A 24783-nucleotide genomic window follows, 5' to 3' on the forward strand; every position below is an offset into this window, starting at 1 on the left:
ATGCTGCCACAACAATGCTTCATGGTAGGGATGGTGTTAGATGGATGATGAGCTGTGCTCTGTTTTTGCCAGACATAGCGCTTTGCATTCAGGACAAAGAGTTCAATTTTCATCTCATCAGACTGCAAAATATTTTGCCTCATGCTCACAGTCTTTCACATGCCTTTTTGCAAACTTCAGACGTGCTGTCATGTGTCTTTTTCGCAGGAGTGGCCTCTATCTGGCCACTCTCCCATAAAACCAAGATTTGTGAAGCGCTGCAGAGACTGTTGTCCTTACGGCAGGTTCTCCCATTTCAGCCAAGTAACTTTGTAGTTCTGTCAGAGTGGTCATTTGGTTCTTGGTCACCTCCCTGACCATGACCAAGGTCCTTCTTGCCCGGTTGCTCAGTTTGGTCAGACGGCCAGCTCTAGGAAGAGTCTGGGTAGTTCCATATTCTTTCCATTTCCAGATGATGGAGCTCACTGTGCTCTTGGGAGATTTCAACACACTAGAAATTGTTTTATACCCTTCCCCAGATCGATGCCTCCTCACAATTCTATCTCAGAGTTATACGGACAGTTCCTTGGAATTCATGGAAGAGTTTCTGCTCTGACATGCACTGTCAACTGTGGGACCTTATATAGAAAGGTGTGTTTCTTTCTAAATCATGTCCAGGGAATTGAATTGGCCACAGGTGGACTCCAAGTTGAAGAGAGATCTCATGGATGATCAAAGGAAATTGGATGCACCTGAGCTCAATTTGGAGTGTCATAGCAAAGTGGTTGAATATTTATTGACTCAAGACCTTTTCATTTGCATAAATAAAATTTTTTTAATCCACTTTGATATTATGTGCAGATCAGTGACAAAAAAAAATATCTCAATTTAAACAATTTTAAATTCAGGCTGTAAAGCAAGCATTCTAAACATTAGTCATCAATCCCAGTCACTTCTTACCAAGAAGATCCAGGACTCATCTCTGCATAACTCATTCAGCAGACAAGATACTGACCCCCTCACTCACCTCGGGCTCACCCATAAATAGGCATCCAATATGCCCCATTCCTATGAAGGCTCTTCTTCTTCTTCTTCTTCATTTTCACCACAATAACAAAATGTGAAAAAGTCAAGAGGTGTGAATACTTTCTGAAGGCACTGTATACTCCTCCCCAAAAAATTTAGCCTCAATTAAAATGTGAAACAAGGAGCTGATACTCAAGGTCCCCCACCTTTTCAGTGGTATGAGGAATAGATCTGTGAAATGTGAAAGCTAAATCTTGAAGGTTTTTTTAAAATATTGCGTGCACAAAGCAAGTTACTGAGATGGTTGCCATGGCAATATAATTCAGCCAATCACAGCCGTGATCTAATCGGGTTGGGATAATACGATACACATCGGATTTTAAAATGGAATCTTATTTAATCCATAGGTTTTGGGGTACACGCTGCAGTAAGCTCAATTTGCAAGGGTATTATTGGCAGTTTATAAGTTAACCATTTTCATCAGATGAGATTCAAAAACAATGATAAAAGGTAATGTCACTGTTACTTTATCAAATGGCAAGTATTTCCTGTCACTTTAATGGTTTACAGTATTTTGCTTCAATGGTTTTTCAATAATAGCAAGATATTAAACACCAAAATGAATATTATAGTTCAGGATGATCACACTGTTAAACTAGACGGGGACTCGGTAGAGCGCATACCTCTGCCAAGCTGAACCGTTTACGTTTTCTATCCACTGATAGGCCAGATCTGGATTCGTACCTGAACCAAAATCTAATCGACTTGTTCTTGTCACTTACCCAAATCATCCACCTTGTTTTGTCATACTTCATCCACAACTTTTTGTGACATCATGCTACATATCGGTTTTGGCCCCATCACTCAATGTTGAAAAATCACTTTAAAAAAAAAAAAATCTCTGATCCGGATCCGGATTCGAATCTTCACCAAAATCGAATTCATTCGTCCTTGTCATACACCCAACATGTCCACCAAGTTTTGTCAGAATCTGTCCACAACTTTTTGAGATATCTTGTTCACAGACAAACAAACAAACAGACAAGACAGACAGGGGTGAAAACATAATCTCCATCCACCTCTGGTGGCAGAGGAAAACATTATATTTAATAAATGGTTAAGGGGATAAAATTCCAATTAATTGTTCACAGAAACATTTTTTTATAAAAACACTAGGGGGAAGGTGAGAGGGGTTACACAAATGATAAAATACTAGGTGTTTATTTTTACCTTTGGGCTATATATTTTACGAGATAAAATGTATACTTTATTTTATTAGATCAAATGCTATGTCATTTTATTGTCTTTTTGATCATTTACTTTCACTACGTGCTTTCTTCCATTCTTGTCCCTTAAACCACCTCTTTTGGTCCGAAGACTTTGACAATATCGAGTTGCCCACTTAAAAAAAAATATATATATAATAAATATATAAATAAAAAATTCCCTTTTTTAAGGCCATTTTCCCTGGTAGAGCAGGGGTTAGCCTTGTGGGCCCCACGGCAATAATCATGGTTCCCTTTTTGAGGCAATGTTTTTATGGCCTGATGCCCTTCCTGACACCAAACCTTTAGTCGCCTCTTATGACACGCAGGGATACGGTGTACCTATTCTAAACCGACGCACACAATCATCCAAACTAAAATAAACCAACGGATATAAATAACTGAACGGATGCAAACACAAACCGAGGCACATTCATCCCAGCAAGCTGGTACTCAATTTGCCGACATCGGAAGGATGACAGACTGAGTCAACCCCACTGGTGTTAATTCAACGATCGACCAGGATTTGAACTCAGGATCCTAGCATCCCAAGCCGGCACCCCAACCGCTAAGCCAAAACCACCAGGTTTATATATACAGTGCATTAAGAAAGTATTCAGACCCCTTCACTTTTTTCACATTTTGTTATGTTGCAGCCTTATGCTGAAATCGTTTAAATTCATTTTTTCCCTCATCAATCTACACTCAATACCCCATAATGACAAAGAGAAAACAGGATTTTAGAAAGTTTTGCAAATTTATTAAAAAGAAAAAACTGAAATATCACATTGACATAAGTATTCATACCCTTTGCTATGACACTTGAAATTTAGCTCAGGTGCCTCCCATTTCTCTTGATCATCCTTGAGATGTTTCGACACCTTGATTGGAGTCAACCTGTGGTAAATTCAATTGATTGGACCTAATTTGGAAAGGCACACACCTGTCTATATAAGGTCTCACAGCTGACAATGCATATCAGAGCAAAAACCAAGCCATGAGGTCGAAGGAACGGCCTGCAGAGCTCAGAGACAGGATTGTGTCGAGGCACAGATCTGGGGAAGCCTACAAAAAAAATCTCTGCTGCATTGAAGGTTCTCAAGAGCACAGTGGCCTCCATAATTCTCAAATGGAAGAAGTTTGGAACAACCAGGACTCTTCCTTGAGCTGGCCGCCCGGCCAAACTGAGCAATCGGGGGAGAAGGGCCTTGGTAAGAGAGGTGACCAAGAACCCGATGGTCACTCTGGCTGAGCTCCAGAGATCCTGTATGGAGATGGGAGAAACTTCCAGAAGGACAACCATCATTGCAACACTCCACCGATCTGGGCTTTATGGCAGAGTGGCCTTGTCCCTATTGTCTCTCTAAATCCCAAACAATTATCCGCGCCCTCCCTCGGCTAGTTCCGGTGCCCCATGGAGGCAACCATTGCTGGTCCCTCCATGGGCCTAACACTGCCATCCCCCTAAACTAGTGCTCATGGGCCCCCCTATCGTGGGGAATGGTCACACCACCATACCCCCACGTGGGGGGTACAATACTCCCCCAGGCTTCTACACTATGAGCCCCATCGGTGGAGGTACTGGGTCGTGCCCCAGCCTCTAAGGCCAAAGCGGTCCATGAGGGTGCTTGGTCGCCTGTATGGGGTGTTATCCGGCCGGCATTGACGATCCGGGGGGGGGGGGCGGAGTTGGTGGTCCCAGGTGCCGGGGTCCATCCCGTCCCACGCACGATGACCCAACCTGCTGTAGTCACAGCACCTCACCTGGTAAGGTGCGTACCTCCGCAATTTCGAATTTCCCCTCGACCGATCGCTCTTGCCGTCGTACGGCGCCAGCAACACTTTATGGATACCGGACGTTCGTACCCCACACGCCGCTCCCTGCGGGGTCGACGCGGGGCCGAACCGTTCGGGTCCCCACAGTGCACCACCCATCGGGGGCTCGCGTACTCTATTCGTCTCACTAAGCACTATCCCTGTCGGCGTCGATGCCTGAGCCTGATTACCCCTCGCACTCCATTTCGTACTCGCACACAACTGTGCGCACACTCTCTCCACACACTCCGTACTCGCAGACACCAGTGCGCACACTCCTTTCACACACTCCGTCTCAGCCGCACCCCTCACAATGGGCCCCCCACGAATGCCCGGGTTTATCCCGACCCCCAAGCTCGTTGAGCCTCCGATTGCACCAAACACATTTCCGAAATCATCGCCACTCACCTCGGGGCTCCCCTTCGCCCGCTTCTCTTCCAGCACCTGTAAACTTTTCATTTGGTCAGTCAGCATTTCATCACGGTGCGAACACCAACCTTGTACATATTCCATCACTTCCTCCTGTAATTCATTCCCTGTCTCTCCTTGTGTCTTTTTAATTTCAATCATTCCTTCTTCTACCTCCTCCAGCTTCTGTTTCACCTCCTATATTTCCCGGTGCGCCCCTACAATTTCCTCTTCTACGCGTTCCTCGCACCGCCTCACCTCGTCACGTACCACTGCCACCTCTTCGCTCGGCTTACGCCCAATCTCCTCTCCCATCTTTTTCATGTCACACCTCCATTCTTTTATCTCCTCTCCCATCTTTTTCCTGTCACACCTTAATTCTTCCCTCATGGTGTCCATCCGATCAACCATCTCTTTCCTGTCACACCTTGCTTCTTCCCTTTGCACCTCAAAGCATGCTCTGATTTGCACCATAAATAGACCCATATCCATCGGCACCACGGGCTCAACCCGTCCGGCCGGCCCCGGGTGTGAATCGACGCCATTTTCACCTCTTCCTGCTGCACCCTCATTAACTCCCTCATCGAATCCCAACTCCCGACACCAATTTTGTTGCGGATCCCGGGTTCGTCAATGTACTAAGGGGGGGTTCAGGCCCTGCTCCCCCTCGAACTCTGGGTCCACTGAGGCCGCCGACCATAACTACACTCATGGTTGACGGATTGCTAGGCAACTCCAGCCGCCGAGCCCGCAGCTGCGCGTGGAAGGGTTAACGGTCACAACCCGAATACCTTCGGACACACGCAGCCGTGAGAACGGGGACTGAACCCCCGCACAAGTCACACTTCTTCCTGACGCCCGAGCGGTTGTGCGTCGCGTGACCCGTGCCGTTAGAATATCGAACCCGATCGAGCAGTTTTAATTTGGGCGATGCTAGGTCAATGGATGGGAAATGACAATGACAGCCAGGTTGGAAGTAACAAACACAGTATTTATTTACAGTATGTACAGAACACAGACAAAGCAAAGAATCTTAACAGCCTTACCTACGTTCCAAAACAAGGGCCCTCATTCGTTCGGGGAAGGGGGGTGGGGGGAGAGGGTAATGCGCAGGGAAGCGCGGCCGCTTCGTGCAGCTTGCCTGGATGGGCTCGGTCGCGCAACTCATGCGAATGAGCTTCGTCGTGCAGCTCGTGCGAATGAGCTTCGTCGTGCAGCTCGTGCGAATGGGCTCGGTCGTGCAGCTCGTGTGAATGGGCTCGGTCGTGCAGCTCGTGCGAATGAGCTTCGTCGTGCAGCTCGTGTGAATGGGCTCGGTCGTGCAGCTCGTGCGAATGAGCTTGGTAGACGAAAGCCCCAGGAATCGCTCCAACCCAAGGCACCAACAGCCGGAGAAGATCGCGGCAGGGACGAAGAGCGATGACGTACCAGGAGCAGGAACGAGAGGACCGATCAGGATAGCAGGAGCCCAGCGAGAGAGAGAGTGTTCTGGGCCGGGTTTTTATAACCCCCCGAACCCCTTCCCGAATGTTCCATGGGTCTCAATTGGCCGCCAGGGGTCACGTGACATGACAGCCCCTCATTGGCCACCCTCAGCCACTCCCTTTAGCTCCCATTGGTTGCTCGCTGCTCCTCCTCCCAGGAATGTCTCGTTCCTCCTTCGGGGAAGGTTTTATTCCTCCTTCAGGCCTGCAGGGCCTAGTCTAGTCCCAAGACGAGGCACTTTAGGCCTCAACGAGGCCCACAGTCATCCTGCCTGACTCAACGCATATTTGGTCTTTATTACTAAACACTGGAAAGGGCCTATGCTTTACATTTAATAAGAAATAACTAGTGCAACTAGTGAAATAAGTGAAACTTATTGCATAAGTGAAATAACTAGTGAAATAAGTGAAATAACCAGTGAAATAAGGAGGCTACATGTTGTGGTGCAACTAACTATAGGGGGGTTGCCTTTATTCACAAAACCATAACACTATATATATATATATATATATATTTTTTTTTTTAATAAACAGGAATCAAATTCCTGTGAGGGGCTAAGTGTGAAAAATTCTGACTCAATACGGGACTGGAACCACGGACCTCCATTGATTATATGAGTCAATAGCCCACTGCGCAATTGAGCCAGCCACAATCTCCTCAGAACTTTCCACACTTAACACTGTGAGCTTTATAATGGCCGATGTCTTACGTGCCTGCTGGGCAGACTCCGAATGTTAGCGTAAGTATATGTATGCGTAAGTACAAATATACACTTAATCCGACATTCGGGCTAAACAGGTCCCTGACTTATGTACATCAAAATGGTTCTTTCTACCCCCGATCAGCGGAGCATCTACCGATACAGATCTACCTGAATCTATATATCACTACCCCAAAATTCATAACAATATATATATATATATATATATATATATATATATATATATATATATATATATATATATATATATATATATATATATATATATATATATATATAACTATATATAACTATATATAACTATATATATATAACTATATATATATATATATAACTATATATATATATATATAACTATATATATATATATATAACTATATATATATATATATATATAACTATATATATATATATATAACTATATATATATATATATATAACTATATATATATATATATAACTATATATATATATATATATATATTGTTACTGATCGCGGATTAAGATGTTATTTACCGAGCGGTGGTATTGCCGCGACCATTACAGGATCCCTGACTCACCCGATTCACCCAGAACTTTGGCCGTATCGCACCACAGCTGCCCAATCTGGGAAAAGACTGAAACGACGAAATGCAAGAGGAAAAGGAATAAAACGAATAGACGGACAGAAGAGTAATTTGATTTATTATTCACACAAGCAAAAAGGAGCAATCAAGGTTTATTTACAACACATAAGACGCAGGTGACACAGTGCAAATTTTAGCTTACCTACAGACTTAATTAAATACCCAGGGACAGAACAAACAAAACAAACTCACGTATACAAGAAGGGTGGAAAGGCAGGAGGTGGATGGCTGGAGGGAGAGGAAAGGTCCAAGGGGGTCCTGCAGCTCAACCGGCACGTTTAGCAGCCGCCGTTCCTTTTCGGCCCTGCTCCAAACCGCCGTTCAGGCCCCCTTTGGCTGTTGGGTGTTCTTGCTGCTGCGGCCTCCGTCCGCTGCGTTCCCAGGACTTGTCTGACTCGTTGGTCCAAACCCTCAACTCTTTCTTGGTCCCTCACTCTTTACCACCGACTCCTCACCGCAACCAACGCAACCACTTGACCACCACCTCTACTGACTGACTCTTCACCACTCTCCACTTGACGACCGACTCTCAACCAACTCAGACCAACTCACTACTCACTTCCGTTTGCGCCTTTTATAGCGCCTCCAGCGATTACGCCGCCGGCGTTTTGGACACGCCCATCGGGGTGCTCACCTCGGCCCTGGTTGGTCGCGCGACCCTCGGGCTCCGCCCTGGATGACGACGGGCGGGCACGCCCCTCCTCCCCGCTATGACGAGGTGGAGACACGCCTTTTTTCCCCCAACCCTGCCTCGTGGTCAATGGCGGATGAAGGGAAAACCGCCCAACATGCAGTTGGCAATGCGAATTGCAATTGACGGAAAGGGGGGAATGGAAGTGTTGGGAGTGGGAATGAAGGGAATCTATCTCTTTCACTGGTGCAATGGAGTATTTCAATTAATGGAAGACACAGCCTTACACTAATCTATCTATAATTCCAGTAATCTCTGTGTGTATGTTTGTATGTTTGTATGTTTGTATGTTTGTCTGTGACCGCTGTTTCTCGACAACCACGGGTCCGATATACTTGAAACTTGCCAGGTATATTGCTGGGGACCCGAGGATGTGCCTTTTCAAGGTTTCATATTAATCGGACAAGTAGTTACCGAGCTATGTCCAAAAAACGATTCAACCAATCAGAGAGCAGCGAGTTATCACGTGTGCCGAACGTGGCGAACAGACTCTGCCTCGGACGGCACATTTGAGAGCGTATTCATTTATTTCACGTTGGCAAACTATGTTGCCGCTATGTTGGCGTTAAACTATGTTTTAAAACTAATTAAAACTAATTTGCGATTCTTTCGCTTTCCTGCGCGTTTGTGCACGCTATGGCGATTTCTTTACCAAACTCCGCAAGCCGTTCGCTTTGGACCAAACCATTTCATGTAAATAGAGGGGGGGGGGATTGTCACCGTACTCGCAAGCCGTTCGCTTTGGACCAAACCATTTCATGTAAATAGAGGGGGGGGGGATATAATTTTAGATATATATATAGTACGGGCATGCCCTAGTACACATAATAAGGATATAACTGTCATAAAAAGATATATCGTGTCCTGCATGTATGTTTTATGGACTAACTACGGGAACGCCCTTTGACCTTTATACAACCACAAACGGAGGGAGGAGGGGTGATATTTTACAACAACCTTTTACAACAACATTTTACCACAACAATAAAATTAAAAAAAAATTCTCATATCCACAACAATATATAACTATATATATATATATATATATAACTATATATATATATATATATATAACTATATATATATATATACAGTGGAACCTTGACTTACGAGTGCCCCAACTTACGAGTTTTTCGAGATACGAGCCGTCGCTCGGGCGGTTTATTGCTTTGAGATGCGAGCCGAGATCTGAGTTACGAGCTTTCGCCACCCGGTCACGTGGTTATCTTGCCGTGCAAGTACAGTATCTCTGTCGTATAGCGCTGCATTTTTGTTTTCGCATGTTGGTTATTTTGAGTTTACGCCACCAGGTGGGTTCTGGTCACGTGGTTATCTTGCCGTGCAAGTACAGTATCTCTGTCGTATAGCGCTGCATTTTTGTTTTCGCATGTTGGTTATTTTGAGTTTACGCCACCAGGTGGGTTCTGGTCACGTGGTTATCTTGCCGTGCAAGTACAGTATCTCTGTCGTATAGCGCTGCATTTTTGTTTTCGCATGTTGGTTATTTTGAGTTTACGCCACCAGGTGGGTTCTGGTCACGTGGTTATCTTGCCGTGCAAGTACAGTATCTCTGTCGTATAGCGCTGCATTTTTGTTTTCGCATGTTGGTTATTTTGAGTTTACGCCACCAGGTGGGTTCTGGTCACGTGGTTATCTTGCCGTGCAAGTACAGTATCTCTGTCGTATAGCGCTGCATTTTTGTTTTCGCATGTTGGTTATTTTGAGTTTACGCCACCAGGTGGGTTCTGGTCACGTGGTTATCTTGCCATGCAAGTACAGTATCTCTGCCGTCAACTTGTTCAGAGTGCCGGCGATAGCTCGCCTTCTCTTTGTGGAAAACACGGTACTGAGAAGAAGAAGAGGATGATGTGCTTGGATATAAAACACGCAATCGTCGAAAAACATGAGCGAGGTGTGCGTGTTGTCGACTTGGTGAGGCGGATGTGAAGGCAGCTGAAGATTTTATTATAACTTTTGCCGAACTGATAGAAGCCGAACGATACATCCCCCAGCAAATCTTCAACTGTGACGAGACAGGGCTCTTCTGGAAAAAGATGCCGAGGAGGACGTATATAACGGCAGAGGAGAAGAGCATGCCAGGCCACAACTTGTTCAGAGTGCCGGCGATAGCTCGCCTTCTCTTTGTGGAAAACACGGTGAGATCCTTAACATCCAACAACTAATGGGACGCAAACGGGGCACCCAGTTTAGCGGTACACACATTGATGAATCACCCTGCCTGTGATTCACCCATGACAGGTTATAGCTGGGTCGGGATTCAAACACAGGCTGGACAGTTTAGACTTTAGAGTCAAGTGTGCGTACCTCCAGTCCAGGCCATCCTGCCAACTTGTATGCTGCATACAGGTGAAATATAAAGCGCGAGATATTTTTATATATACTGTATATTTAAAAAAAAATTGGTGTGGTTTTTGGCGGGCTGGAACGGATTAATAGCATTTCAATGCATTTTAATGGGGAAATTTGATTTGAGAAACGAGCAATTTGAGTTACGATCTCGGTCACAGAACGAATTAAACTCGTAAGTCAAGGTTCCACTGTATATATATACACATTATATATATATATATATATATATATATATATATATATATATATACAGTATATATATCTATATACAGTATATATATCTATATATATATATATATATATATATATATATATATATATATATATATATATATATATATATATATATATATATATATATATATATATATATATATATACAGACTTGGCATTTAATATGGAATATTTTTTTTGTGGGGGTGAACTTACTTTTCAAGATGACTTAGAACCAAAAGTTCATTGGAATTATGTTGAAATTATTCTAGATTTTGTTAATGTGACCTTTAAAAGAAACAAAAACCACATTTGACATTTCGAAGCAAGTAAATTGATCCTTGAAAGTGATGTAAACTGATATGGAACTCAATACACGGACAGTACTGTGTTAAACCTCTGTGCGTTTTCCAGAAGTATCTCTTTATTTTGCACATTAGCCAAAAATTTTTTTTAACAAAAACAAAAGTTAAATTACGACTGGGATTACGGACAGTAAAATTACAGTTCAGTACTTCGTGTAACCCCCACGAGCATTCAGGAGAGCACGTACACATTGAGGCATGCTGTTCACGAGTTTTGCCAAGGTTTGGACAGGAATCGCTTGCCATGCAGTTGCAATAGCCTGCTGCAATTCACGCACAGAGGCAGGCTGCTGGTCCAAGTTGTCGATTTGACGCGTTAATTCTGCCCACAAGTTCTCTATCGGATTCATATCCGGGGACATGGCAGGCCACTCCATATGCTCTACACCACGGTCAGCAAGAAAGTGTTGGATCATGCGAGCATGATGAGGCCGTGCATTCTCATCTTGGAAGACAAAGTTTCCTCGCTAGGCTGCACGAACAAATGGAAGCAATGTTTCTTTCAGAATGGCCCTGTCCTTGAACTGGTTCAGGTTTCCATTCAGAACAACCAGGTCAGTTTTTCCCCCTGCATGAAAAGCAGCTGAAACGGTCACCCCACCACCTCCAGCATGGACTCTTGGCACTATACAATCTTCGTTGTAGGCTTCATGCACTTGTCTGCACACTCGGACGCGGCCATATTGATGATAGACCAGAAACCTAGACTTGTCACTGAAGATCACGTGATTTCAGTGCCCTGGCTGCCATTGACGGTGCTCTCTGGCCCACTGCAATCGACGCTGGCAGTGTTGTCTGGTCAGACGTGGCTTTCTCAGGGGACGCCTGGCACGATAGCCTGCTTGAACCAGTCGTTGGTTGACTCGCCTTCTGGATACAGGCACATTTGTCAGTTGCTGCCACTCAGCCCGAAGCCGATTAGCTGACTTGGTACGGCCATTGCGGACTAACCGGTGCAGCTGGCGATCATCCCTCCTTGTGGTTCTGCGGGAACGTCCTGACCTCGGTATTGGAGTAGGGACACCCCTCTGAGCATTTCGTTTCAGGATCTTTGACACCTGACCTTGAGTGATGCCATACTGCCAAGCAATAGCACGCTGTTTCATGCCGGAATTTCGTAAAGCCACCACTAAATGACAAACAGCATTGTCGAGTTGACGGACCATCTCCAGGGGAAGCGGCAATAACTTTTGTAGACGTGCAGTAGTTGTTTTCCACTAATACAGAACGCAACAACCCTTATATACCCGATTGTGAAGCCAATCGTCAAATGTACCTGTCCGTACATTTTGTCACGCCACCTGTGATATAATCCTGTTATTGGCTTCTTGCTGGGACAGACAATCAGTGACATGGTTCTTTTAACAAAGAAATCACCAAAGCGTAAAAGAAACTCACCAGATTGATATACTGAGTTCAGAAAGTAAACCCAAGTCACGAAAAAAAATATATTCCATATTAAATGCCAAGTCTGTATATATATATATATATATATATATATATATATATATATATATATATATATATATATATATATATATATATATAGTTGCGGATCTCTCCGTCGGCCTTCTTCCCCTTATCAAGGGGGGATCAACCCCCTTGTCTTTGACTGACCGACGTGAGTCCTGAAGTTGCACAGCTACCCCCGAAGAGGCAGGTGCACAACCTCGTTCGTAACCGCGGACAGATGTTAATTGCCGAGCGGTCTAGCAACCGCGGCACGAACCATTAACAAGAGACTAGACCCGTTTCCTAAACGTTGGCCAAATCGTGCCACATGTGTCCAATGAGGGAAATCACAACGACGACGGATGTAAGGGAAAGAAAGGCAAGGTAGGAAGAACAAATCTAATTTATTATTATTATTTACAAGACCAAAAGAACCAAGGAGAACGGAAAGATAAGAAAATAAAGGCAGAAAGAGGCACGGACCAGAAGGACACAGTGCAAAACTAGCTTAACTAAACGGTCTTACTTCACCCAGGGACAAGACACTCAAAACAAACTCACGTACACAAAAGGATGCAAGGACAGGAATGGTTTGGGACGGCAGAGGAGGGTCCAGGTAGATGGTGGTGTCGAGGTCCGGCTCCAAGCGCGCGCTCCGATCCACGCTTTTGGGTCGGGGCGAAAACCCGGCAAACACAGCTCCTCTTCGCGTCTCACCGACCGGCAATAGGGCCTAGAGGGTCTCGGGCTATTGCCGCAATACAGGCACCCCCTCACGTCTCTCTCTTTCAGTCTTGCTGGATCACGCCTCTCGTTCGTGCCTTCTCACCGACCTTGTACCTTCTCTGTCCAACTCTCATGAACCTTCAAGCACCTCCCTCCACAGAACTCTCACTTCAGAACGCCCTCTGCAGAACTGCTCGTGGAGCTCCCTCACGCATCTCCTGTGGGGGCTCCCGGCAACGGGTTATATAGGCCACACCCTCTCAAGCCATACCCCTGAGCCTTGGTTGGTCGTTCGGGGCTCCACCCTTCATGATGAGGTGGGGGCCACGCCTTTCTTCCCCGAGACGGAGCACATGGCCAATGGCGGCAAATGCTGAAAACCGCCCGATGCAGTTGGCAACGGAGGCTTTGGGAATGGGGGCTTTGGGAATGGAAGGGAGCTACCTTATGTCATCTGGTGCAATGCAGTGTCAACTAGTGGGAACAGAGCCTTAAACTAATACACATAATAAGGAGATAACTACTGAAAAGGGAACTCTATGATTTGCTACGTGATTGTATATGGACTAACTAAGGGACGACCTTTGACCTTTACACACAACATGGAGGGTGATATTTACACACAAAAAAAACACAATTCTCAAATCCACAACACTGCACCCTCATCCTCTTGGGCACGTCCCGGGCCTATTAAACTTTTACCTTTAGTGTGCCACGTTGGTGTAGTTCCCTCTACATTTAACCTAACCCTGAGTGCGACAGTTTTAAAACACAAATAAGTATGTCCCTCTGCTGCATTGCACCCATTCTAACAGATTTGCGCCCACAGCTAACCGAATTGCGGAATGGTTTTCAAACGAAACGTTTACGGTGGGGAGCATTATTTACAATTGACGCTGGTATTTACAAAACTAACCCAGGACCTGTGATTGTTCTTTTTTGGGGGGGAGACAGCCTGCCCTGCATCGACGCACCAGAAAGCACCAAAAACGCACCAAAACACCATAAAGCACCAAAAGCACCAACCAGTGCACAGTCATCACAGTTCGTAATAAACAATAAACACACCCCTGGTGCTGGTCTTCCTCTTCGGCTCCCTCTGCTGGCTGTTGTCGTTCTTGATGTTGTCATTCTCATCTTCTTGCTGGCAGCCTATTTGGATTTCATTTTTAAAATGCACAAACGTGTCCGTTTTTTATTTATGGCCCACAGGGGCCGACTATGAGTGGTTCACCTGTGGGCTTGGTGCCACCTCACCGGGTCCGCAAGCAAGATCTTGGGCCATCGTGGCCGGCTCCAGCAGAGGGGCCATGCCCCAACCCGTGGGGTCCATAAGTGGTGCTCAGCCACAGACATGTGGTCCATTAGTGGTGCATCGATGCAGGCAGCTGGTTGAAGGGGTTCTGGCACACAATGGCGGACTCCCGCACGCTCCCCTCGGTGCCCAGAGAGCACAGTCCTCGGGTGGGAGACAGGGGAACAGAAGACATGTGAGCGAGGGGTAAGGTCACAAGGGTACACATCAAAACAGGTAATGCAGAACGAGGTGCGTACGGAGAGCGAAGTGAGAAAGCTCGTCCCTACCGTACGCCCCCCACATGTGACCTACACTACCCCCCCTTGCCCCTCCCCGTATTTACAAATCCTACACATTTACAAATTCGTCGCTACTGTCACGTCTTCCCCATATTTCCCCTAATACCAAATTCGTCATCACAATCCCTCTAATCCAAATTTGCCACCCCCAATTCATCATCAATCCTCACAAGGAGGGAGAGATGGAACAACAAAGCACAATGTCACACCCACGTCATGATGCGTCTCACATCCAAACATTTGCACAGAAAATAACAAAAACAAACCATGGCATGGTGTGGAGCACCGTCGTTACCTCAGGTGAGTGGATGTAGATGGTGCGAGGGGATTCTTCATCCTAACTACTTCCTAAATGACATTAACACACTTTACACTACCCGGGGTCTTTCCCTGCCAAACCATTGGCAATCTTACTCAATGTGGTTTTAAGAACCAAATTCCCATTGACCAAACTGTGGTGCTTCCTCAATTTGGGGTCTCACTCCTATCCCCCGATTTCAACTCCCTGTGCCTTTGCACAATTTCAGGACTGGGTCGTGTGGCTCTCCCAGCAGGTCTGCCCACCTGCACACCTCCACCACTGGAGTTGCCTCCGAGCTTACCTGCTCCTTAACCTAACCTATCTAACTGGGGAAGGCCCTCCTTGGCACTTACCCCACTCGGTGCCCTCTCTGGCACTGGGCTACCCGGGTCCGTCCTCCGGATCCTCGGGCCCCATCCACAACTCTAACGGCTCCCAGAGCCCACCTGCGGCCTCACCTGGCCGACATCCTAACAGTGGCGGAGTGCTCAACCAACTACACACACTAACAGGCCACACGCCCAGCCATTTCCACGTCACCAATGCACCCATCCAAACACCATTCTTCCACACGCACCACAGATGCCAATATCCAACCACTATTTACCTCTACCTAACGCTTAAACTACCCTCCCCGGGTATTCGTGATGGGGTCCATCCTCCCCATCCACACCTTCGCACCATCCACTCCACTCCACAGTTTCCACCATACTCACTCCACACCATCCATTCCATACTCCATATATTCCATACCCCATGTATTCCATACAACCATTCTCCATACACCTGTTTTTGCACACCTGTGCCATCACTCCTACACCTGGTGCTTGCTGCACCCTCCTTCCTCCCTGGACCATTTGGTCAACACAACACACAATCACTATTACTCGCTCATACACTGCTCAATACACTTTCGATCCTCAAACACTCGGCATCATCTGATCTACCTGGTGCCCTCTAAAACTCGCGCTTCCCCGTCGCCCCTTATATTCTTGCGCTCCCTCGTCATTATAATCCAACTACACTCTCTATGTCCCCACTACCTGTCCAATGTCACTACTCAACCTTACTGTTACCTATGGTCATTCTCTAGATCCCTACACACTTTATCCTAACCCCCCCGGGCTAGTTTTCACTGCCAAACCCCATAAAACTATAGCTCCTTTGCCCCCTTTGTGTGAGGGATGACAGAGTTGCCATCCCACTACAACGGGCATCTTCAACTATCAATTTTGCCATCCACAAATTCCCTATCCCTACCACATGTCCATTAAACTTGAGCCTCGGTGCGTCGTTACATGCTCAGAACTTGGCTTCGCCAAGTCGAGCAATGAATGCGGGTGGTTCGTTGCCGGCAGTTGGGTCCGTCCGGCATTTGGTGCAGGGAAGGGGGCTTACGCGGGCCGAGATTCCACGCACCATCTCGGCACGGAGCCGTCCGATGCCCCAATCTCGGCCGGCCGGTATGCCGCGACCACAAGGGGTCGCCGTGCCGACCCTTCTTACCTTCCCTTGAACCGGCCCGCCCGCTCCGCTGAGCAGAGCACGGACGCGACCGTTCAGACCGCGGCCCGGCATGATTCGCGCACGGCGTTCTTTTGAAACCGCCGTGGTTACGATCCCCGCTGGTTCCCACTGCACACCAAGCCCAGCACAAACCGCGGGCTCGCCTCGGCTAAAGGTCGACCTAACCGCTATCCCGTTTAGCGTCGATGCTCCACTTGCATGCTCACACCCCGCGTTCCGCTCCTTGCTCACACATCCAGCTGTTTCCATACTCTTCGTCATTGCACCTTCTCTGACACACACCCCCAGGTACACTCATAGACTTCGTCACACACCTGACCACCGCACACCTTGGCACACACTCGCCGATTGCACACCTCATCAACACACCTCTTCGCGCCCATTCCTCGGTCGCATCCTCTGTGACAATGACGGGTGTGCACTCACTTGCACACCCAATCACGTGCTTCACTACTAACTCCAGTGTGCATTCCCATACGCGCTTGACCATTCCAGGTGTGCATCCTTCCATTCCAGGTGTACATTCTCTCTCACCTGCTACAACCAACTCGTGCTCCGTGTCACTCGCACTACTCTCACCACCACACTCGGTCGCGCATTCACCCTTACTCTTGACAGCGCACTCTGTAAGCATGCACTCCTCGGTTACACACCTTTCTCACGCACACTCTTCCGTTACGCCCTCCGTAACACTCACCACAGGTGTGCATTCTTCCGTTACATCCCCTGTAACACTCCCCATTACGCGCTTCCATGTGCCCCCCCGCACACGCGCTACGACCAACTCACTCTCGACAGCACACTCACTCCTCGGCGCGCACTTTTTCCTCACACACCCCATAGTCGGACATCCTCGCGCACCTCCTCTATCCATACACTCCGGACCAGTCATACACCTCACCATTGGTCCCTCACAAACACCCGGGTCTACACCAACCCCCAAGCCGACTGAATCTCCCCTCACACCATATACATTTCCTAGTATACCGCCACTCACCTTGGCACCTCGTCCCCGCTTCTCCTTCGCCACCTGCAAACTCTTTATTTGGTTAGTGAGCACACCATCACGATTTGAGCACAGACCTTGCACATATTCCATCACTTCCTCCTTTATCTCCTTCTTAGTTTCCCTCCGTCTCTTCTTAATTTCACTCACCCCCTCTTCCACTTCCTCTAATTTCTCCTTTACCTCCTTCATTTCCCGGTGCGCCCCCTCGATCTCTTCCTCTAATGCCACCTTGACCGTTTCTATATGCATCCTCACCTCCCGGTCCTTCGTCTCCACTGCCTCTGTCACCTCGTCCAACCTCGTGGTCAGTCCCTCATGTACCGTCTGACACTCCTTCTTTATGACTGCTACGTCCCTCTTTATTTCCTTCTGGGTCGCCTTCAGCCCCTCGATCACAGCCGTATTCTTTTTTACCTGTTCCTTCAACTCCCTTTGTCCCACTGTCAGCTGCCCCACCCCCTGCGTCAACTCCTCCATGCACCCTTGTAACTTTGCCGTCCCCTTTCTCACCTCTTTCTCCATACGCTCCTCACCTCGCTTTACCTCCTCGTGCACCCTCGAGACATCCTCGCGTACCCTCGAGACATCCTCGCCCACACCTCGTCTGATCTCCTCCCCCATTTCTCCCATCTCTTTGGTAGATGCCGCCCTCATCTGTTCCAGTTCATTACTTTGAGCATTCAATTTAGTTTCGAACCCGATTTTCACCTGCTCTATCTGATCTCCCATCTGCTGAATTTCCGGGGCGGATTGCTCCCCTATTTCCCACAATTTGTCTTCCATCCTGTCTTCTAGCCCCGTTAACCCATTCTTCACCCCTTTTATCCCGTTGTCTAACCCCTCAAATTTATTGTTCAACCCCTTAAAATTATTGTCTAACCCCTCAAATTTATTGTTCATATTGTTTAACCCGTCTCTTAATTGCTCACTGGTACCTTGCGCTTGGTCCCTCATTGCTCCCATTTGGCCCCCCAACTGCTCACCCTGAGCCCTCGTCTCTTCTTTTTGGGTGTCTAATTTGGCCATTATTTGCATCATAAATACTCTCATGTACTCCAGCATCTCGGGCTCGGCTGCCGCGACCACGTGCGAAGCGCCGCCATTTTGTGCACCTGATACCCCTGCAACCAGATCTTCATTGCTCTCCTCCTCTCTCCCCCATATACATTTCCCTGGGGTCCTGGGTCGATTCTACCCCCTCTAACTCCCCAACCGGCATCCGATCACTTTGACCATCCATGGCACGATTTTAAAATTTGAAATATTAAAATTAAATTTTGGCCGCTCGAAATTTTGAGCGCGCTACGCGCGCTTCGGGTCCGCATCCGACACTCCTGACACCAATTTGTTGCGGATCTCTCCGTCGGCCTTCTTCCCCTTATCAAGGGGGGATCAACCCCCTTGTCTTTGACTGACCGACGTGAGTCCTGAAGTTGCACAGCTACCCCCGAAGAGGCAGGTGCACAACCTCGTTTGTAACCGCGGACAGATGTTAATTGCCGAGCGGTCTAGCAACCACGGCACGAACCATTAACAAGAGACGAGACCCGATTCCTAAACGTTGGCCAAATCGTGCCACAGGTGTCCAATGAGGGAAATCACAACGACGACGGATGTAAGGGAAAGAAAGGCAAGGTAGGAAGAACAAATCTAATTTATTATTATTATTTACAAGACCAAAAGAACCAAGGAGAATGGAAAGATAAGAAAATAAAGGCAGAAAGAGGGACGGACCAGAAGGACACAGTGCAACACTAGCTTAACTAAACGGTCTTACTTCACCCAGGGACAAGACACACAAAACAAACTCACGTACACAAAAGGATGGAAGGACAGGAATGGTTTGGGACGGCAGAGGAGGGTCCAGGTAGATGGTGGCGTCGAGGTCCGGCTCCAAGCGCGCGCTCCGATCCACGCTTTTGGGTCGGGGCGAAAACCCGGCAAACACAGCTCCGCTTCGCGTCTCACCGACCGGCAATAGGGCCTAGAGTGTCTCGGCCTATTGCCGCAATACAGGCACCCCCTCACGTCTCTCTCTTTCAGTCTTGCTGGATCACGCCTCTCGTTCGTGCCTTCTCACCGACCTTGTACCTTCTCTGTCCAATTCTCATGAACCTTCAAGCACCTCCCTCCACAGAACTCTCACTTCAGAACTCCCTCTGCAGAACTGCTCGTGGGGCTCCCTCACTCATCTCCTGTGGGGGCTCCCGGCAACGGGTTATATAGGCCACACCCTCTCAAGCCATACCCCTGAGCCTTGGTTGGTCGTTTGGGGCTCCACCCTTCATGATGAGGTGGGGGCCACGCCTTTCTTCCCCGAGACGGAGCACATGGCCAATGGCGGCAAATGCTGAAAACCGCCCGATGCAGTTGGCAACGGAGGCTTTGGGAATGGGGGCTTTGGGAATGGAAGGGAGCTACCTTATGTCATCTGGTGCAATGCAGTGTCAACTAGTGGGAACAGAGCCTTAAACTAATACACATAATAAGGAGATAACTACTGAAAAGGGAACTCTATGATTTGCTACGTGATTGTATATGGACTAACTAAGGGACGACCTTTGACCTTTACACACAACACGGAGGGTGATATTTACACACAAAAAAAAACACAATTCTCAAATCCACAACAATATATATATATATATATATATATATATATATATATATATATATATATATATATAACTATATATTGTTATGAATTTGGTAGAGCAATATCTAGAGCTAGGTAGATCTGAATAGGTAGGTATTCGGCTGTCGTGACAGGGACTCTACATGTAATAAGTTCTTGATGTTTAGGCGTTTGTCGGGGTAAGATGTATGATTGTGGATCTACCTGGAGGTCCGAGTGTTAAATAGTGAGGGATTAAAGGTAACGCCCCTGTGAGTCTCACCTGGTAGTCAAACCTCTGTCCATTATGGCACTGCAAACCACATAAACATTAGTTAGGTCCTTAGCGCAACATTAAATAATTCCCTTTCCCTGACATTGACTTCGTAATAAATAGACAGGAAACCAGGCCAAAAACACCGCCGCGGTTGGCCGCCGCCGTTCGCACCTCAAAGGCCTACCAACCTCGCTGGCACGTGTTACAAAACGACCGCGGGGGGGTCGCGGACGGGAGATGTCAGGAGTCGCATGCCGCAGAGGGCGTGACCTGGGCGAGTTGGGAGGCTGTGATTGGCTGAGGAGTGCGCCAATGTGACGTGATCGGCGACCAATATATGCGACGGTCGGACGCCATTTCAGTTGAGTTGAGTTGAGTTCGTGGCAGTCCAGAGAGTACACAGGGAGTTCGTTGGAGCACACAGTCGACGCGGAGACACAGTTGGTGGAAAAAGCTCCCCGAAGACAGTTGGTGGAAAAGCTCCCCGAAGGCAGTTGGTGGAGAGTTCGTTAGAACACCAAGCACACAGAGCACGCGGCAGTTCGCAGCAGTTCGTTGCAAGTCGAGCCCTCCGTTGAACCATTGGTGCACGGGCCTTGTGGAGATCGTCCTCGTGTGAAGCTGCTGGCCACGCGTCGGACGCGTGGTGCTTGGAGCGGGGCCTCGTGGAGCTTGGAGCGAAGGACCTGGTGGTGTGCGATCGGGCCAAAAGGAGCGGTGTTGGACGGCCGCCCCGAGAGACGACGAAAGACAGATAAGCCGCATCCGCGTACATTTGAACGACGTGACGTGTTATTTTTGTATCCATAATCTCCCTCGTATCGTGTTTGCTGTCAGTCGTGTGGGGACGTCCCGATTTAGAGTTATTAGATTTACCGGCGCGGCTTTTTCACTGTATTACTATTCGATAATAAATCCTTATATTATTTTCTGTATATATATCTGAACGCAGTTTTCCTGGGTGTTTGATTTTAATAGGTAAGGTTGCGGAGCTTTGCTGCGTGCGCCATTCCGCGCGTTTAACTTTGTGTTGAACTTGAATCCGCCATTGAGTTTTCGCCTCGGGAGTTAAAGTCTCGCAAATCGGCCATCCGTAACTGTGGTGTTAATCACAGTTGCGTAACAATATATATATATATATAACTATATATATATATATATATATATATATAAAACTATATATATATATATACAGTGGAACCTTGACTTACGAGTGCCCCAACTTACGAGTTTTTCGAGATACGAGCCGTCGCTCGGGCGGTTTATTGCTTTGAGATGCGAGCCGAGATCAGAGTTACGAGCTTTCGCCACCCGGTCACGTGGTTATCTTGCCGTGCAAGTACAGTATCTCTGTCGTATAGCGCTGCATTTTTGTTTTCGCATGTTGGTTATTTTGAGTTGACGCCGCCAGGTGGGTTCTGGTCACGTGGTTATCTTGCCGTGCAAGTACAGTATCTCTGCCGTATAGCGCTGCATTTTTGTTTTCGCATGTTGGTTATTTTGAGTTTACGCCACCAGGTGGGTTCTGGTCACGTGGTTATCTTGCCGTGCAAGTACAGTATCTCTGTCGTATAGCGCTGCATTTTTGTTTTCGCATGTTGGTTATTTTGAGTTGACGCCGCCAGGTGGGTTCTGGTCACGTGGTTATCTTGCCGTGCAAGTACAGTATCTCTGCCGTATAGCGCTGCATTTTTGTTTTCGCATGTTGGTTATTTTGAGTTTACGCCACCAGGTGGGTTCTGGTCACGTGGTTATCTTGCCGTGCAAGTACAGTATCTCTGTCGTATAGCGCTGCATTTTTGTTTTCGCATGTTGGTTATTTTGAGTTTACGCCACCAGGTGGGTTCTGGTCACGTGGTTATCTTGCCGTGCAAGTACAGTATCTCTGTCGTATAGCGCTGCATTTTTGTTTTCGCATGTTGGTTATTTTGAGTTTACGCCACCAGGTGGGTTCTGGTCACGTGGTTATCTTGCCGTGCAAGTACAGTATCTCTGCCGTCAACTTGTTCAGAGTGCCGGCGATAGCTCGCCTTCTCTTTGTGGAAAACACGGTACTGAGAAGAAGAAGAGGATGATGTGCTTGGATATAAAACACGCAATCGTCGAAAAACATGAGCGAGGTGTCGAGGAGGACGTATATAACGGCAGAGGAGAAGAGCATGCCAGGCCACAACTTGTGGATATAAAACACGCAATCGTCGTGTTTTATATAAAACTTGTGCTTGGATATAAAACACGCAATCGTCGAAAAACATGAGCGAGGTGCCGAGGAGGACGTATATAACGGCAGAGGAGAAGAGCATGCCAGGCCACAACTTGTTCAGAGTGCCGGCGATAGCTCGCCTTCTCTTTGTGGAAAACACGGTACTGAGAAGAAGAAGAGGATGATGTGCTTGGATATAAAACACGCAATCGTCGAAAAACATGAGCGAGGTGTCGAGGAGGACGTATATAACGGCAGAGGAGAAGAGCATGCCAGGCCACAACTTGTGGATATAAAACACGCAATCGTCGTGTTTTATATAAAACTTGTGCTTGGATATAAAACACGCAATCGTCGAAAAACATGAGCGAGGTGCCGAGGAGGACGTATATAACGGCAGAGGAGAAGAGCATGCCAGGCCACAACTTGTTCAGAGTGCCGGCGATAGCTCGCCTTCTCTTTGTGGAAAACACGGTGAGATCCTTAACATCCAACAACTAATGGGACGCAAACGGGGCGCCCAGTTTAGCGGTACACACATTGATGAATCACCCTGCCTGTGATTCACCCATGACAGGTTATAGCTGGGTCGGGATTCAAACCCAGGCTGGACAGTTTAGACTTTAGAGTCAAGTGTGCGTACCTCCAGTCCAGGCCATCCTGCCAACTTGTATGCTGCATACAGGTGAAATATAAAGCGCGAGATATTTTTATATATACTGTATATATTTTTAAAAATTGGTGTGGTTTTTGGCGGGCTGGAACGGATTAATAGCATTTCAATGCATTTCAATGGGGAAATTTGATTTGAGATACGAGCAATTTGAGTTACGAGCTCGGTCACAGAACGAATTAAACTCGTAAGTCAAGGTTCCACTGTATATCTATATATATATATATATATATATATATATATATATATATATATATATATATATATATATCTATATCTATATATATATATATATATATATATATATATATATATATATATATATATATATATCTATATATACATATACATATATATATATATATACGTATATATATATATATATACACATATATATATATACGTATATATATATATATATATATATATATATATATATATATATATATATATATATATATATATATATATATAAAATAAAATGTTCTTTCCAAATAATAAAATTAATTTCAGCAGAAAAATCAATTCTGTATTAGATGCACATCAATATAATGAAACAAGATGACATTGTGAAAATCTAAATATTAGCAAACAGAAGTAAATAATACCGTGTAGGTCAATCACGATGTTGCGCTCGGAATTCTCCTCCAATGTGGTAAAGAGAGACATGAAATAAGTTGAAATGGAACTCAACACAGCTTTATGAGCCATCAGTTGCTGGCCCTGAAGAGGGGGAAAGAGGAGATATGACAAGAACCACCATTAACAAAACACACATTTAAGAGTGTAACAAAATAATCTGCCTTTTCATCTTAAAACGCTTTCCACCGTGATATATTCTTGCAGTAGTTTATTTAACCAAAAATACTTGTACTTTCACCATGTAGTTGCATATACTCATTGTGAATGTGCATTTGTGCAATTATTTTCAAGTATTTCAAGGGTCTGTACAATTTGGTTAATTTCACATATGAATCAATCAGGCTCTGCTTATGTTCAAGATGCAAGTCCTCAGGAACTCCAATCCTCAATACCTGTGCTTCAGACCTGTCATACCCTAATCTCCTCTTTCTCTTTCACAGTCCCTTCCTGGATGGGCAACTTCCTTTATCTTGGAAAGTGTCAAACTCCTATCAATACAAGGAAAGGTTCAAAAATGGATCCCAACAACTGCAGACCTAGATCAGCATTCTCCGAATCACAAGCAATGCAATGTAGACATGGAGTCCATCATTGCAGCCGACATCAGGCACCATCTCCGGTCCGCTTCCGGTCCGGTATGAAGAGGACGCAGGCGTCACATGCTCGCCGCTTCTTCGACCGGGCCACTGTCAGTTGCTTGCTTTTTTGGTGGTCGTGCGGATTTTTTGGCCATTGAGTCTGCCCTCTGCATAGCCCCGGCTCTGCTCCCTGCTTCGCCTGCCCGGCTCCTTCGCCTGCT

At 46.6% G+C, this 24783-nt stretch overlaps 1 protein-coding gene across 2 annotated transcripts in view; it reads right to left on the reverse strand.

The window, feature by feature from the left end:
- Positions 1–24783, reverse strand: part of ZBTB11 (zinc finger and BTB domain containing 11) — an 84133-nt gene that overhangs the window by 48119 nt on the left and 11231 nt on the right. For both annotated transcript variants that reach the window (XM_068130439.2, XM_068130440.2), the window contains exon 5: positions 23951–24065. In XM_068130439.2, the coding sequence (XP_067986540.2) occupies positions 23951–24065 (115 nt within the window). The remainder of the gene's footprint in view (positions 1–23950; positions 24066–24783) is intronic.

This window comes from Myxine glutinosa, chromosome 11 (genome assembly GCF_964187855.1).
Source record: "Myxine glutinosa chromosome 11, kmMyxGlut1.1, whole genome shotgun sequence".
In the NCBI taxonomy this organism is placed as follows: domain Eukaryota; kingdom Metazoa; phylum Chordata; class Myxini; order Myxiniformes; family Myxinidae; genus Myxine; species Myxine glutinosa.